General features: G+C 50.9%; 1 protein-coding gene across 2 annotated transcripts in view; it reads left to right on the forward strand.

Annotated features, from left to right (window-relative positions):
• The window catches only part of NAT10 (N-acetyltransferase 10), a 39,352-nt gene that overhangs the window by 22,300 nt on the left and 2,396 nt on the right, over positions 1-14,656 (forward strand). Inside the window, exons 13-28 of one of the 2 annotated variants that reach the window (XM_027979612.3) lie at positions 760-884; positions 1,317-1,467; positions 1,749-1,845; positions 2,726-2,842; positions 3,700-3,801; positions 3,907-3,981; positions 4,535-4,651; positions 5,499-5,632; positions 5,786-5,834; positions 8,635-8,731; positions 8,817-8,927; positions 9,853-10,025; positions 10,542-10,661; positions 10,969-11,067; positions 11,427-11,500; positions 12,453-12,536. In XM_027979612.3, the coding sequence (XP_027835413.1) occupies positions 760-884; positions 1,317-1,467; positions 1,749-1,845; positions 2,726-2,842; positions 3,700-3,801; positions 3,907-3,981; positions 4,535-4,651; positions 5,499-5,632; positions 5,786-5,834; positions 8,635-8,731; positions 8,817-8,927; positions 9,853-10,025; positions 10,542-10,661; positions 10,969-11,067; positions 11,427-11,500; positions 12,453-12,536 (1,725 nt within the window). Of the gene's footprint in view, positions 1-759; positions 885-1,316; positions 1,468-1,748; positions 1,846-2,725; positions 2,843-3,699; positions 3,802-3,906; positions 3,982-4,534; positions 4,652-5,498; positions 5,633-5,785; positions 5,835-8,634; positions 8,732-8,816; positions 8,928-9,852; positions 10,026-10,307; positions 10,496-10,541; positions 10,662-10,968; positions 11,068-11,426; positions 11,501-12,452; positions 12,537-14,656 lie in introns of those variants that run through there. The other variant, XM_027979613.3, reaches the window with a different exon arrangement.

Here is a 14,656-nt window from a genome sequence, read left to right on the forward strand (position 1 = left end):
TACCATTTTACATTCCCAGTAGCAGTGTGTAAGGGTTCCATGTCTTTGCTAACATTTATGTCCTTTTTGACTATAGCTGTCCTAGTGAGCAAGAAATGGTGTCTCAAGTGATCTTCATCTGCATGTCCCTGTTAGTTGACTGATGTGGGGCATCCTATCATGTGCTTTTTGGCCATAGTGTATCTTCTTTGGAGAAGTATCTATTCAGTCCTCTGTTCATTTTTCTAATTGAAAATTAGAAAAATTTTCTAGTTTATGTCCTCTTTCAAGGGAAAGTAGTCCTGAAAAAAATTACTTAGATGGTGGATTTGTTTAATCTTGATTTTTCCAAACTGGAAATGCTCTCAGTTCATCTTTCAACCATGCAACTACTCGTTAATCGACCATTCATCTTTGTTCCAGTTCCATTATACTAAAGGCTTTGTTCATGTCATCTTTTTGGTCGTTGTTTTTTAGTTCGTAGTACAGCCCTGTGAGCTGTGTACATTTTACATCCCCTTTTGAGGGGGAGGTTGAGAGAAGTTGAGTTCCTGGCCCAGAGGTACTAAAGGGACATGCCAGGACTTGAGCCCAGGCCTAGATGGCTCAGCTGAGCCACCATGCAGCCCAGCTTCCTTTGGGCATGCACATGCCCTGCTGGAAATTCAGAGGTGAAGGGCTGTTCTCAGCAAGCAGGAGTCTGGGGTTTCATCAGGTCGATCCCCTCCTGGAGAGGTGATTTGACACCTCGAGCCTAATTGCCTTTGCTTTTTCTCCTAGCTACGAGGGCACTGGCCGGTCCCTATCCCTCAAGCTAATTCAGCAGCTCCGCCAACAGAGTGCCCAGAGCCAGGTCAGCACCACCGCTGAGAACAAGACCACAGCGACGGCCAGGCTGGCATCAGGTACCCCCAGAGCTCTGGATGGGCCTGCGGTGCACAGCAAGTCACTTCACACTCTTCCTGGGCCCTTCCCCTCGTGACACTATGGGTGATAGCAGACCTTCTGACGATCAGGCAGAGAGGCTGAGTCCCTAGGAGATGAAGTTGCTTTTCTCTGAGGAACGGCAAACTAGTGACCAGACGGGAGGCTGACCTGGGCCTTCTGGTGACTGGATTCCTGTTTGTCACCATCTCGGGGCATTGGTTGCCTTGACGTAGTGAGACCTTTGGGGATTGGTGTCCAGACAAGTTGAACATCCACTGGAACAATTTAAAACCACTCAGTTTAAATTCTTGAGCCATATTTATGTGGGTACCACGTGACAGAGATAAAGTAGAACATTTGCCTTGATCTCCTGGACAAAATGTATTTAGTCTTGCATGTATTTTGAACAGTGCGAACCCTGCATGAGGTTTCCCTGCAGGAGTCGATCCGATACGCCCCTGGGGACGCCGTGGAGAAGTGGCTGAACGACCTGCTGTGCCTGGATTGCCTCAACATCACTCGGATTGTCTCTGGCTGCCCCTTGCCTGAAGCCTGTGAGCTGTATCCTCCTGGGTCCCGTTTGTCCTGTGAAAGGGAGAGGGGATGATGGGAGAGTTAAACTGAAGGTTCTGGCCCTTTGCCTCACAGGCTGCTGCTCTGGGAAGAGGAGATGGTGGAATATTCTCGATTTTCCTTCTCTTCCTTCCCTGATGTTTCTGCTTAGAACCAGGGCCTGCTCTTCCCAGGCTGAGGGAACCCACGTATCCAGGTTGTCCTTGGAAGTAGCGTGTCTTGTTCGGGGCTCTCTCTGATATGTTTTGGTTGCTTAACCTCAAATCCAGCTACTATGTTAATAGAGATACCCTCTTTTGCTACCATAAGGCCTCTGAGGTTTTCCTCCAACGGCTTATGGCTCTCTACGTGGCTTCTCATTACAAGGTAACTGAAACCAGCCCTCAAATGGACTTGAGCAGTGAATTTCAGCTCTTGGCAGTGCCTTTTTACTTGACTTTTTGCATCTTTTGTTACCCAGTGGCTCAGGTGACCATTCCACTGGGACTAGAATGTCCTGATGTTGGCAGGGGCCAGGGGTTCTACTTCAGGGTTGCATTTCCCATTGTTCAGGCTTGTCTTTTGCTCCAGCTTTGTATATGGAGCATGGGATTTCTGCATGTAGTTCCGTGTGTCGTGGCTGGAGAGGGTGGTAAGTTTTGCCCATTTTAAAAGGGGTACTTATATTTCTTGCCAGTTGGCTGAATGGATGGGCTGAGATGACATAGCAGTTGTAATCTGGGGGGTGCTCTGTGACCTGAGACCAACCTTACACCCCTGGCTATTTTTAGGGATCAGTGAATGAGAATTTAGAATATTTGGAAGTCTTAAAAACTAAAAAGATAACATTGGAAAGGACACTTTGTGTGTGTCTAGGTAGCATTTTTATGAATAATAGCCTTTAATAGAAGGCTGGAGGGTTGGTGTTAGAAGCCCTGAGAGGTTTTCCTAAAATAGCAGCCTCTTATCAAGAGGAGCTTCACTTCCCAGCCATGAGGTGTGTAGTGCTAACTAAGCAGTTCTCCGCCCCCGCTCTGCAGCCTCAGCGCTCCTGGTGAGGTGACAGCAAACACAGGAGGCTCATCCCACTGAGGCCCTTATGGAGAGTGTCAGCCTGCCCGGCCGAGATGCTGGCTCGTGCTTTCCTGGGTTTCAGCACTTCACTTGGCTTCGGGGAAGGCAGTTCTCCAGTCGTGATTCTGGAGTAGCCGCTCGAATAAGGACGGGATGAGGAGTGGTTCTCACTGACCGTGTTTGTGCTCCACAGAACTCTCCCAACGACCTTCAGATGCTTTCTGATGCCCCTGCTCACCATCTCTTCTGCCTTCTGCCTCCTGTGCCCCCCACCCAGAATGCCCTTCCAGAAGTGCTTGCTGTCATCCAGGTACAGAAGCTGAGGTGTCCTTGTGGCATCTATTTGGGAACCACTTAGGCAGTCAAGGATTAGTGGCTCAGTAATGGGAGTGCAGAAGCAGAAGCTGTTGATTCTTGAGCTGGAGCCAAGTGACTGGGTGTATCCAGACAGGCAATTAGGGTGCAAAGGAAACCGCCACCCTAACACATACCCAAAGCTTCACTGTTCACGGATGGCTGCAAGGCAGAACTGGACTTGCATGTTTTGACTTACAGCTCCTGAAATAGAACTTTGTTTTCCTCTTTATTTCAAAAGCAATCCAGGTACTTGTAAAATTAAAAGGCAGATTGGAAACATGTTTTTAGTGCCTGGCATGTATTTATGCATTTCTTTATCGTTTTTCTTATTCACAAATGTGGGATCATAGTATTTGGCAATCTTTTTTTCCAACATGTCAAATATTCATAATTTTCATAATTTTTAAGGGTTACAATTGTATTTCATTACATGCACATACCGTGTTTAACTGTGTTTACCCATGAGTCATTGTGAATTTGCCCAGTTCTGTACAGAGCCATATGACCCTCCCGAGTCTTAATCGAAGAGCTCACGTGTACACCGTGTGTGGAGACCCTCGTCTAGTGTGGTTTTGCTTTCTGGGCCAGGGGGCTGTCAGTATTCTGCCTCCTTAGGTGACGGTGTCAGGATGCCCATGGGACATAGTAATGAAACTTTCCTTAGAAACAGATGAGTTGGTTACAGGGTTAAGTGTGAGTGGGAGTGGAAACAGCTGGCCTGGTCAGAGCCAGGGCAGGGCGATGGTGAGGTTCTGTGGGTGGGCGCTCTACCTGGAGCCGCCTCTCTGCACCGTCCTGCTTTCCCCACAGGTGTGCCTTGAGGGGGAGATTTCGCGCCAGTCCATCTTGAACAGCCTGTCTCGGGGCAAGAAGGCTTCAGGTGACCTGATTCCATGGACAGTGTCAGAACAGGTGAAGTGCTTTCCCTGGGGTGTCTCGGGGTGGGGGCAGGGGGATGCTGGTGATGTTGGAGGCTGTCTTTTGTTGCTAAGTTACTGGCTTGTGCCTCCCTCACAGTTCCAAGACCCAGACTTTGGCGGTCTCTCAGGTGGAAGGGTGGTTCGCATTGCTGTTCACCCGGACTATCAAGGGGTAACGTGTCTTCATGCCTTCAAAGCTGGCGTGCTATCATTAGTTTCAGGCGTGTTGCTGGCCGTCATTAGGCCAGGTGCACTCGGTTGTTTAAATAGGAAGCTGGTCAAGTAGTAGCAGACCCAGGTGCTGGGGGCGGTTTGCCCGGGGCTGGGTGGGCAGGCGGGATGGTTGTATATGGTTGCTCTTCCCTTTGTGAGGACAGAGAGCTGGGGAACCAGATCTTACTGTCATGACTGCCTGTCTTGGAAGTCTCCACTGAGGAGTTAGCTGGAGAGTCATCAGTTTGGAGCTGGCTGAGCTGTGGACCAGAAAGTGTGGTCCCACTCAGGTGGCAGATGGGCGGGCTAGATGGTGCAAGAGTGAGGATCTTGCTACATGAGGTCTTGAGGGTCTCTGCTTTGACCTTGTTGGGGGGTTTCATTGGTTCTCTTTGCCAAGGGCAGGGTGACCCAGAGTGAGGCTTTCTAGAAGTGGTACAGGGGAGCAGAAGTGCTTAGACGCTGAGGACATCTCTGCTCCCCTCGCCCGTTTCTCTCGTGTGTGCTCACAGATGGGCTATGGCAGCCGAGCCCTGCAGCTGCTACAGATGTACTATGAGGGCAGGTTCCCTTGTCTTGAGGAGAAGGTCCTGGAGACATCGCAGGAGATTCACACCGTCAGCAGTGAGGTAAGTGTCTTCTGGCCGGGCTCCCAGTTCCTGGCAGAGACCGGGTTTCTCTCTGGGTCTTCGGGATCGTCCTCAAGAGCAGTCTCGTGGTCTGGGCTACACTGGGCCGCAGCAGCTGAGCTCCTCTCTGGTCTTGGAGATGCTTCTCTCTCTCTAGCTAGCACTTAAACCGAGGCCCTCGGATCAGCATCATGAGCCTCATCTGGAGACGTGTTAAGTCTATCAGTCCCTGAATTGAGGCTTTAGGGTAGGACCCAGCAATCTGGGTCTTAACAAGCTCCCAGGTGATGCTGATGCACCTTTGAGCTTGAAGCCCTAGCTCTGCAGTCTCCTCCCCTCAGTACTGAAGCCAGACCCAGGGAAGCTCTGTCTTTCTGGATATAACACTAGGAACTGGGACGGCTTTTCACGCGGGTTCCTTTGATTTTTCACAACGTGCCTGTTCTGGAAGTGGGGAGGGCTTATATTTAAGGCCAGGCTCAGAGGTGTGTCACTTCCCAAGACACCGGAGCCGTGTCGTGGCAGACCTGCATTTTCAGCCCATCTTGAGAACCCTGCCTCTGTCTCTTTGTACATGTGTTTGGCGTTTCTAAACATGTGGCTATTTCCTGAATTCTGGGTTCTAAGGAGTGTGATTCCAGGCTTGTCTAGGGGTTTGGGATTCTTGGGAATGATCATTGGGCTTAGCGGTGTGTTTTCATTTTTAAAACTATGGGAACAAAGCTAGAAACCCACCCCAGTTTTTGGTGTGTTTGTCCAGAACCTGGTGTGGCTGGGGTGCTTGGGCATGTTGCTAACCTTCCTCCTCCTCTGCTGGGTGGACCTGCCCTCCCCCGGCATCTGCCAGGCCGTCAGCTTGTTGGAAGAAGTCCTCACTCCCCGGAAGGACCTGCCTCCCTTACTTCTCAAGCTGAACGAGAGGCCTGCTGAACACCTGGACTACCTGGGAGTGTCCTATGGCCTGACCCCCAGGCTCCTCAAGTAAGTGTCCTCTGGGCCCTGGTGTCCTGAGAGCTCGCATTCTCTGGGCTGTGTCTGTCTGTCTTGGGGCGACGGCCATCGGAGACTCCCCATAGCCCTTGCCAGCCGCTCCCAGAAGGCACACGTGGCGACCTGCTCTCTGTATCTTTGCAGGTTCTGGAAACGAGCTGGGTTTGTTCCTGTTTATCTGCGACAGACCCCGGTGAGTGAGGCATGTGGCAAAGAAGGGGCTGGCGACAGGCGTGTCCCTGCAGAGCCCTGGTTCCTCTGGCTCCACTCTGAGCAGGCGTCCCTGTGCCACCAGGAGGTTGGCTCTGATGGCCCCTGGGGCAGCCGGCCTCACTGAGGCCACGTGGTCACACTTGTTCTGCCCCCATCTCCGCCCCACGCAGTCAAGCAGCTTTGTGCTTGACTGAGATGGCAGAGGTGCACGTGGACTTGTCCCCCCGGTTCTGGAATCCTGTCACTGGGGGCCTTCTCGAGTACGTACTTTTTATACGTACTTTTTGAAAAAACAGGAAGGAAAGTGGTTTTAGCAGTGCTTGAGGTAAGTTGGTGTCTGAAGGAGGGATGTGACTGTGTGGTTATAACAGAGCCGTAGAGAATAAAGTAGAAGGTGGGAGAGCTAGTGAGTCAGGTTATTAGAAAAAATATTTAGCGCCTGTGGTGAATCAGGCGGTGAGTAAGATAAGCCAGGAAAGCTTGTTTTCTGATGAGTGGAAATAACATAGTGAGCAAACAAGAAATGCTCAGGTGGCGATGGTGTGGTGAGTGGCCAGGCTTCTGGGGTGACGTTTCACACTGCAGCCTGAACGGTCAGAGTGGGCTAGCCGTGTGACAGCCCTGCCCGCAGAGAAGAGCGCTTCCAAGCAGAGGGCACAGCAAATGTGAGGACCTGAGGTGGAAAGGACACTGGTGATTTGAAGGAGATACAAGGCCAGTGTGGCTGGAGGACCCTTGAAAGGGTGGAGGTTCATGGCAAGGCAGCTCCCTGTTCTGGTGGAAGGAGGGGTTAGAGGGAAGGTTCGGGGCTGCCGCGTGGACAGTGGACCGCAGTCGAGGCGGGGAGGTGAGCGGATGAAAGGGGTGGCGTGGCTCAGGGGGATGCAGTGAGGGGAGAAAAGGGGCCAGATGCCGGGGGTGTTTGGAAGGAACTGAGTAGAGTCAAAGGTGAACTGAGTGGAGTCAAAGGTGGACTGAGATGTGGAAGATGAGTGAACACAAGGCTTGAGGGCAGTGCTTTGATTTTTGGCTTGAGAGACTGGGTGTTGGAAGTGCTGTTTGCTGAGATGAGACTCAATGGGGAGGACCAGGTTTGGAGGTGGAAGTGAGAACTGTTTTGGGGTCTAATAAGACCTTCGAGTGGACATAGGGAATAGGCAGTTGACCACAGGAATCTGGAATTCGAAGAAGAGGCTGGGCCTGGAGACAGATTTGAGAGTCATCAGTGTGTTCTTAATAGAATATACTCCTGGGTAAAGGATTTTGGAGGGGGTCAGTGTCTTATTTTCTTCACAGCTGTAAGCCCAGCACTTAATAGCATCTGCTGTGTATAGTGTGTGTTCAGTAAATACTTTTGTTCAGTGAGTAAGTTTTTAAAGCTGTTGAAAGTAGGGGCTGAGAATAAAGAAGGTGAGTTCTTGGACATTCCAGCATTTAGAGGAATGAGTTGGAAAATACATCAAGGTAGGGGGCTGAGGAGGAAGAGCTGTGATCTGTAGGAGAAGGGCAGGGTTTGTGGTTTAAAGAAGGGAAGTCATTGTCCTCAAGAGAATGAATGAATTGAGGACAGTTGACCGTTGGACTCTGGCACTGGTGATTGGAGTGAAGGTGGCTTCTGTGGAGGGGTTACCCTGACAGGAGAAGAGAAGGTGGTGAGGAGATAGACTGAATAGGTGATTCCTACACGAGGCAGAGGGGCCAGAGGAATAGGTCGCTGGAGGGGGATTGGAGCTGGGGTGGGCTCGTCAGCCGGGAGATTCCAGAACATGCTGGTCGGCTGCAGGGTATGATCCTGCAGAGCTCATGCAGACACAGGTGAGGGGGGCTGATGACAGGTCTGCAGGCCCGGAAGAGGCCAGAGGGCAGGAGAGGGGGCCAGTGCATCCCCTACAACTGGAGGGCAGTGAAGAGTGTGGGCACAGAGGGTGTCGGGCGGCTGGTGGAGGTCGTGCCAGGAGGGTGACGTTCTCCCGATAGCTCTGTTTTGCTGGAGAGGGGAGCAGCAGCTCAGAGGGAATGTCGGAGGTGTGGTTTGGGAGAGCTCAAGGTCAGTATCCAAGGGAGATGCCCATTTGAGAGTTCAGAGCTGGACTGGTGAGGACCACTGGGTGTGTGGCTGCTTCCATGGGGCAGGGGCGCCTATGGGGGCGCTGGGTCCTCCTCAGCGAGGCTGGTTGAGTCTGGGGTATGGCCTTGGCCGTCGACTGCAGGGAGTGCACTGGAGCCAGTGAGTTCAGCACGGCTTGCTTGTGACTTGGTGGTGGCATTTTGTTACTTGAATGCCCTTCAGTTGAAATCTGTTAGATATTTTTATGGTGTTGGGCTGTGTGGTTGTTGTATAGTAAAAAATCTTAAAACTTGTGGTCACTGTTTTGGAACCTAAAGGAGCCTGCCCTTGTAAGCCTGTTGCCAGGATGAGAACCCTTGCCATGCTCTTTGCTGGCCATGGAGTCTTTGCTGTGAGTGCCCAAAACATGTTGATTGGGTCATGTGGTGTTTAAGCTGTAATGCCTCTCGGCTCATAGTCTGACCTGCTGTGAGCGCGTGCTCCGAAGGTTCAAGCAGCTTTGCTCCATCGCGGGGGCCAGCAGGACAGAGTAGCTTCTGGAAGCTGTCATGTAGGCAGTGGGCCCTGCGAGAACGAGGGTGTGGCCGCCCCTCCCTCTGAGGAGGAAGCAAGGGTCCTTAGAGTGTGCTTACCGATGCGCGTTGACAGGGGCTTCATAAAGGGGGCTTCATAAAGGGGGCCTTGGTGCCAGTCAGGGATCTGTGTTCCCCAGAATGACCTGACTGGAGAGCACTCGTGCATCATGCTGAAGACACTGGTGGACGAGGAGGAGGCAGACCAGGGCGCCTGGCTCTCTGCCTTTTGGAAAGGTGAGTGGGGAGTGGACCTGGGGGGCAGCCAGGTGACGGGCCCCGGGCCCTGCAGACCTCTGACTCCATCTGGTTGGACCTGCAGATTTCCGAAGGCGGTTCCTAGCCCTGCTGTCTTACCAGTTCAGCACCTTCTCTCCTCCCCTGGCTCTGAACATCCTCCAGAACAGAAATATCGGGAAACCTGTGCAGCCGGGTGAGCTGGCCAGGTGGCCTGAGGGCTGGCGGGGCTTGGTGGTGCAGAACGTATGGGAGGTGGGCGTGTGGTCCAAGAGGCGGGCTAGACTAGGCGTGGAGGGACCAGTTGCAGGCCTGTATCCCCCGCCACCACCTCCGCTCAGCAGTCCCTGCCCCATCACAAGGCCTCTGTCACCCGCTGTGCCTGTCATCCCCACGACAGGACTAGAGGCATGTGTGTGACTTGGTTTCAGAGACATATGTAAGGCCTGCAGCTAGTCAGTTCTGGAACTTGTTCTAAATCCCGTGAGCTAGGGCAACTAGCTCAATTCTGAGGCTCCATTTCCTCATTCATGGAATTGTAATAAGAATCTGCTGCCAACCTTCTGTAGCCAACACATAGAAATGCTTTGGGCACACAGATTCTGTTTGAATACTTAAAATATAAAAAAGGTGTAAAGGATCATTAGTGCTAACAGCTGTGGGGATTTTCCCCCCCTGTTGGTTGTTATGTGAATGTGTGTCTCTTTTGGGATCAATTATATTTGGGTGGAAAAATCTGTTTCTGGAGCTGGGGGTGGGAGCCTGTGTGTTGCCTGCAAAGCTGGGTCCTGAAGAGAAGTGATGAAGTGGGGAAAATGCTGGGGTCCTCTAACCCCAGGGCACGGATGCTCAGAGTCCCGTGCCAACACGAGGGTCACACACCACCCACCCCTGTCACACAGCCCGAGCCGCCTCCCCTCTGCATGAGGAAGTCAGGGCTGCCTGAGGCGGGGTGTTGTATGGGTGGGCAGGCTCTTTCAGGTGGTCCTCCCCTGCTCTGGCTGAAGACTGGTGGAGGAACAGCTGCCGGGTGCCACCCGGGGACCCTTGTGCGTGCCATGTGGGAATTCCAGCAAGGGTGTCGGGCTGCCCTGACCCGTCTGGCTCTGTCGCATGTCCAGCCCTACGCCGGGAGGAGCTGGAAGCACTCTTCCTCCCCTACGATCTGAAGAGGCTAGAGATGTATTCACGGAACATGGTTGACTATCACCTCATCATGGACATGATCCCGGCCATCTCCCGGCTGTATTTCCTGAACCAGCTGGGGGACCTGGCCCTGTCTGCGGCCCAGTCGGTAGGTTACCTGCTGCTCGTGTGCTGGCTTTGTGGAGCAGTTTATATGCTGGGAGTTGGTCGGCTGCTATAACATAACTTTGGGCATTTAATTCTTTGTGGTTCTGATAGCATTTACTTCTTCACGGTTCTGATGAGGGGGTAGGGGTCCCCTTTTGCAGGTAGGGGACCCTTGCACTCTCCAGTCAAGCCATGCACCCAGCAAAACAGTTAGCAGAAGAGCCGCTGTCTGAATCCATTCTCCTACCCCACTGTGTGCCTCGCTTCTTTCTCTGCTTATCAGAGGTCCAAGAGCACCCTGTATTGTAACACAGCTGTGAAGCGGCTGTTTGCCTGGATAAGAAGTTGGTCTGGGGATTTCAGGAGGAAGGCGTGCTTCCTGGTGGATGAGCGGGAAGATTTCCTAATAGTGCCAGTCGACGTTTTGACCAAGGGAGAGTAACTCTGGTTCTCGGTGCCATTTTAACGGATAAAACCCTGTTCTGGCAGCCACTCCAACAGATTTCCTGTCCCCCAGGCTCTTCTCTTGGGGATCGGCCTGCAGCACAAGTCCGTGGACCAGCTGGAAAAGGAGATTGAGCTGCCCTCGGGCCAACTGATGGGACTTTTCAACCGGATCATCCGCAAAGTTGTGAAGGTAACCTCAGCTGAGGGCAGGGTTTTGGCCCATTTTCTGCCCAAAGATGCAGAATGTTAACATTTGGTTCTGATTGCCTCAGATTTTCTCTCTCTCTCACACACACACAGAAATGGGGGGCTTCAGCTGTAACATTCTCTCCCAGAGGCACCCTGATTGGAGTGCACCTTGTCTCCACTGTTTTCCTGCTCCCCCCGAGTGCGTGGACTCCTAAACCACACGGAGTGTGCACTCAGTGGTTGAGTAACGAGTGGTTGGGTCTCGGCTGCTCCTTCATCTGCTGCTTCTCGGTCTTGGTCTTTCGTAGCTGTTCAATGAAGTGCAGGAGAAGGCCATCGAGGAGCAGATGGTGGCAGTGAAGGATGTGGTTATGGAGCCCACATTGAAGACGCTGAGCGACGACCTGGTACAAACAGCGAACCTCTTCTCTGCCCTGGAGGAAGGGCCCTCGGCGCTGGGGTCCTAGGGGTGTGAGGAGCGCACTCCCCAAGTTTCCCTGCCTTTGTGTGTGCTCCCTGCCCTGGATGAGGCCTCCGGCTGAGTGTGTGTGAGAGCCGGCAGTCAGGCAGCTTCTGTTGCAATACTTGTTTGTCCTTTTAGATTTTTCAGAAGGCATGTTTTAACGTCCTGTACACTTTAGTAAGAGCTTCCTCTGCAGGTGTGGGAGGTGGTGAATGTGGTGAAGGAGAGGTCTGCTGGTGGTCGTGATGGTGTTCCTCCCCCTCACCTCTGTCTGATTTGCCCCCTGCCTGACCCTGACCACAGGATGAAGCAGCCAAGGAGTTTCAGGAGAAACACAGGAAAGAAGTGGGGAAGCTGAAGGACATGGACCTCTCTCAGTAAGGCCCCTCGGCGGCTCGAGGGAAGCACAGAGACTCTGCTCATTTCTTCTAATTCACATCCTGGGTGCCCCGAAAGCTGTGTTTCATGGGATTGTTCTTAGAAGCACTAATAGCTAAAAAACTCCCCATTCACTATTTGCATAATTTTGAAAGATTTGTTTTCACCAGATCTGCTCTGCCACTTTGTAAGTCATGACTTGCAAATGGTATTGTGTCCCAGGCCCCTCAGGGGAGGGGGCTGCTGATCCATAAGCACCCACTTTCAGTGGCTACTTTTTAATACTTGGCTTTTGATGTGAATTTGAAGAAAGGGTTCTATGGCCAACATTCCAACAAAACTCCCTTGCTCTCCAACCTTCTGTGCCCTGGAAGTTATAGCCCTTTTCGAGCTTCAGCTACAACGGTGGTGCCTGCCCCGTAGATTGTGAATAATGCTCCAGAATTTGGTGGCCTCAGAGCCTGGTTGACCTGTAGTCCCGTTGCCGAGTCATTAGGGATGGTGGTTGGACATCAGATGGAGGCAGCCTGGAGGTCCGAGAGCAGGGTATTGAGCTTTGCCCTCGGCTTTGCAGCATCAGACCCTTGACTTGTCAGGACTGCTAGATCCCAGAGGTTGGGGGGGGCGGGGGGGGCGGGGCAGGGCACAGTCCAGGGGCTTGTGGGCTGTGGAGGTGGGGGCGAGCAGGGAGATGGTGGGGGTAACAGGAGGCTTCTCTTGGGTGGTTGGTGAGTTGAGTGGGAGAAGTCGGGTGGCTGCCTCTGTGCCCGTGAACCCTGCCTGCTCCGGTGACGTTCCCGTCCCCTGCTTCTGATGTGCAGACGCTGGCATATCTCAGCCTGGCTCTCACGGCAGGATGTGTGTGATGAGAACGTCACCACCCTCTTACTTTCTTTTGAGCTGTCTTCTCTTCCTTTGAGCAGGCTTTGATATTTCCTTTTATTTTTATAGATATGTAATCCGTGGGGATGACGAAGAATGGAATGAAGTTTTGAACAAAGCTGGGCAGAATGCCTCGATCGTCAGCCTGAAAAGGTGAGGGCCCGGCATCCGCCAGGCAGGGGAGGCCTTCTGGCCTTCTCTCTGCTTCCCTAGTAGCTTTCACTTGGGAAAGGAGGCTGGCGCAGGTGCTTTGAGGAGTCACTGCTCTCTCCTTTGAGGGTTGCTCCTTTTGTATCGTATCTCCTACTGATCAGTTGGAGGCTTGGATCTCTGCGTCCCTCAGATTCCTAGACATGTCAGGGAGCTGGGCTTGAACAGCCTTGGAGTTGCTGCTAAGCACTTCCTGGGGGCTTTAATGCAGCTTTCCCTTCATGCTCAGGACAACAGAGGTGGCTTTGTTCTTACATTACTGCTTTTCTTTTATTGAAGTGTAATTGACTTACAGTGTAGTGTAATTGACTGATAGTACTGCTGTACCACAGTGAAATGACTCAATTATATATACTTTTTCGTATTCTTTCCCATTGTGGTTTGTCACAGGATCTTGAATGTAGTTCCCTGTGCTGTGTGGTAGGACCTTACTTATCCATTCTGTATGTACCCGTTCGCATCTGCTAATCCTAGGCTCCCACTCCCTCCCTCCCCTGCCTCCCTCCCCTTTGGCAACCACAGGTCTGGTCTCTGTTTCTGTGACTGTTTCGTAGAGCGGTTCGTTTGTGTCGCATTTTAGATTCCAGGTATCAGTGGTGTCATGTGGTGCTTGTCGTTCCTCTGCTTATTTTACTTAGTATGATGAGCTCTGGTCGCACCCATGTTGCTGCAAACAGCGTTACTCCATTCTCTCTATGGCTGAGTATTACTTCATTGCATATACGCACTGCATCTTCTTCACCTGTTCATCTCTCAGTGGGCATTTAGGCTGCTTCCATGTCTTGGCTGTTCTGAGCAGTGCTGCTGTATACATAGGGGTGCATACATGTTTTTGAGTTATAGTTTTGTCTAGATATATACTCAGGAGTGGAATTACTGGATCATAGGGTAATTCTTAATCTGCTTGGAAACCTCCATGCTGGTTTCCGTTGTTGTTCAGTCCGTCTCTCTGCGACCCCATGGACTGCAGCACTCCAGCCTTCCCCGTCTTTCATCACCTGGCAGAGTTTGCTCAGATTCAAGTCCATTGAGTCCGTGATGCCATCCAATCATCTCATCCTCTGTTTTCCATATCGATTGCACTAACTCACATTCCCACCAACAGTGTAGGAGGGTTTTCTCTTCTCCACATTCGCTCCGGCATTTGTTAATTGTGGACTTGTTAGTGATGGCCCTTCTGACCAGCATGAGGTAGTACCTCTGTGCTTTTGATTTGCATTTCTCTAACACTTGGCAGTGTTGGGCATACTTTCATGTGTCTGTCGGCCATTTGTATGTCTTCTTTGGAGAAGGTCTCTAGGTCTTCTGCACCTTTTTTTTTTTTTTTTTTGAGCTGTAGGAACTGTTTGTATATTTTGGAAATGGAAATCAAGCCCTGGTTGATTGCATCATTTGCAAATGTTTTCTCCCATTCTGTAGGTTTCTTTTTGTTTATGGTTTCCTTTGCTGTGTGAAAGCTTGTACGTGTGATTAGATCCCATTTATTTATTTTTGTTTTTATTTCTGTTTGGGAAAAACATTGGTATGATATTTGTCAAAGTGTTTTTGCCCATGTTCTCTTCTAGGAGTTTTATGGTTCTATCAGTGTTTTAAAGATGAAGTGAAAACCAAGGCTCTCAGATGTTAAGTGACTTCCCAAGAAGCGTATAACTAATAAGAGACAGAGCCAGAATCAGCACCAGATCTGTCCACTGCAAAGCCCATAGTTTTACCTGCTTACTCTCCTTCCTCTAAGCCAGTGGTTCTCAACATTTTGGGTTGTGGACCCCAAATGGCTTTTGTGCATGTTGGTTGTACCTATCAGTATTTCCCATTTTAGAAATACTGAGAAGTTTAAAAAAAAAAAAGTTTTCTCATTCAAAATTAACAGTCATAGACTCATTATGGGTTAAAAAAAAAATTTTTTTTGAATTATTATTTTTTTAATTTTATTTTTACTTTACTTTACAATACTGTATTGGTTTTGCCATACATTGACTAAAAAAATTTTTTTTAATAACCTTCTCATAAAAATTTCAGTGAGAAAAGTGAGAATGGTTTACATTTGTTTTTCCAAAACTCTT

Source organism: Ovis aries, chromosome 15 (genome assembly GCF_016772045.2).
Source record: "Ovis aries strain OAR_USU_Benz2616 breed Rambouillet chromosome 15, ARS-UI_Ramb_v3.0, whole genome shotgun sequence".
NCBI lineage: Eukaryota > Metazoa > Chordata > Mammalia > Artiodactyla > Bovidae > Ovis > Ovis aries.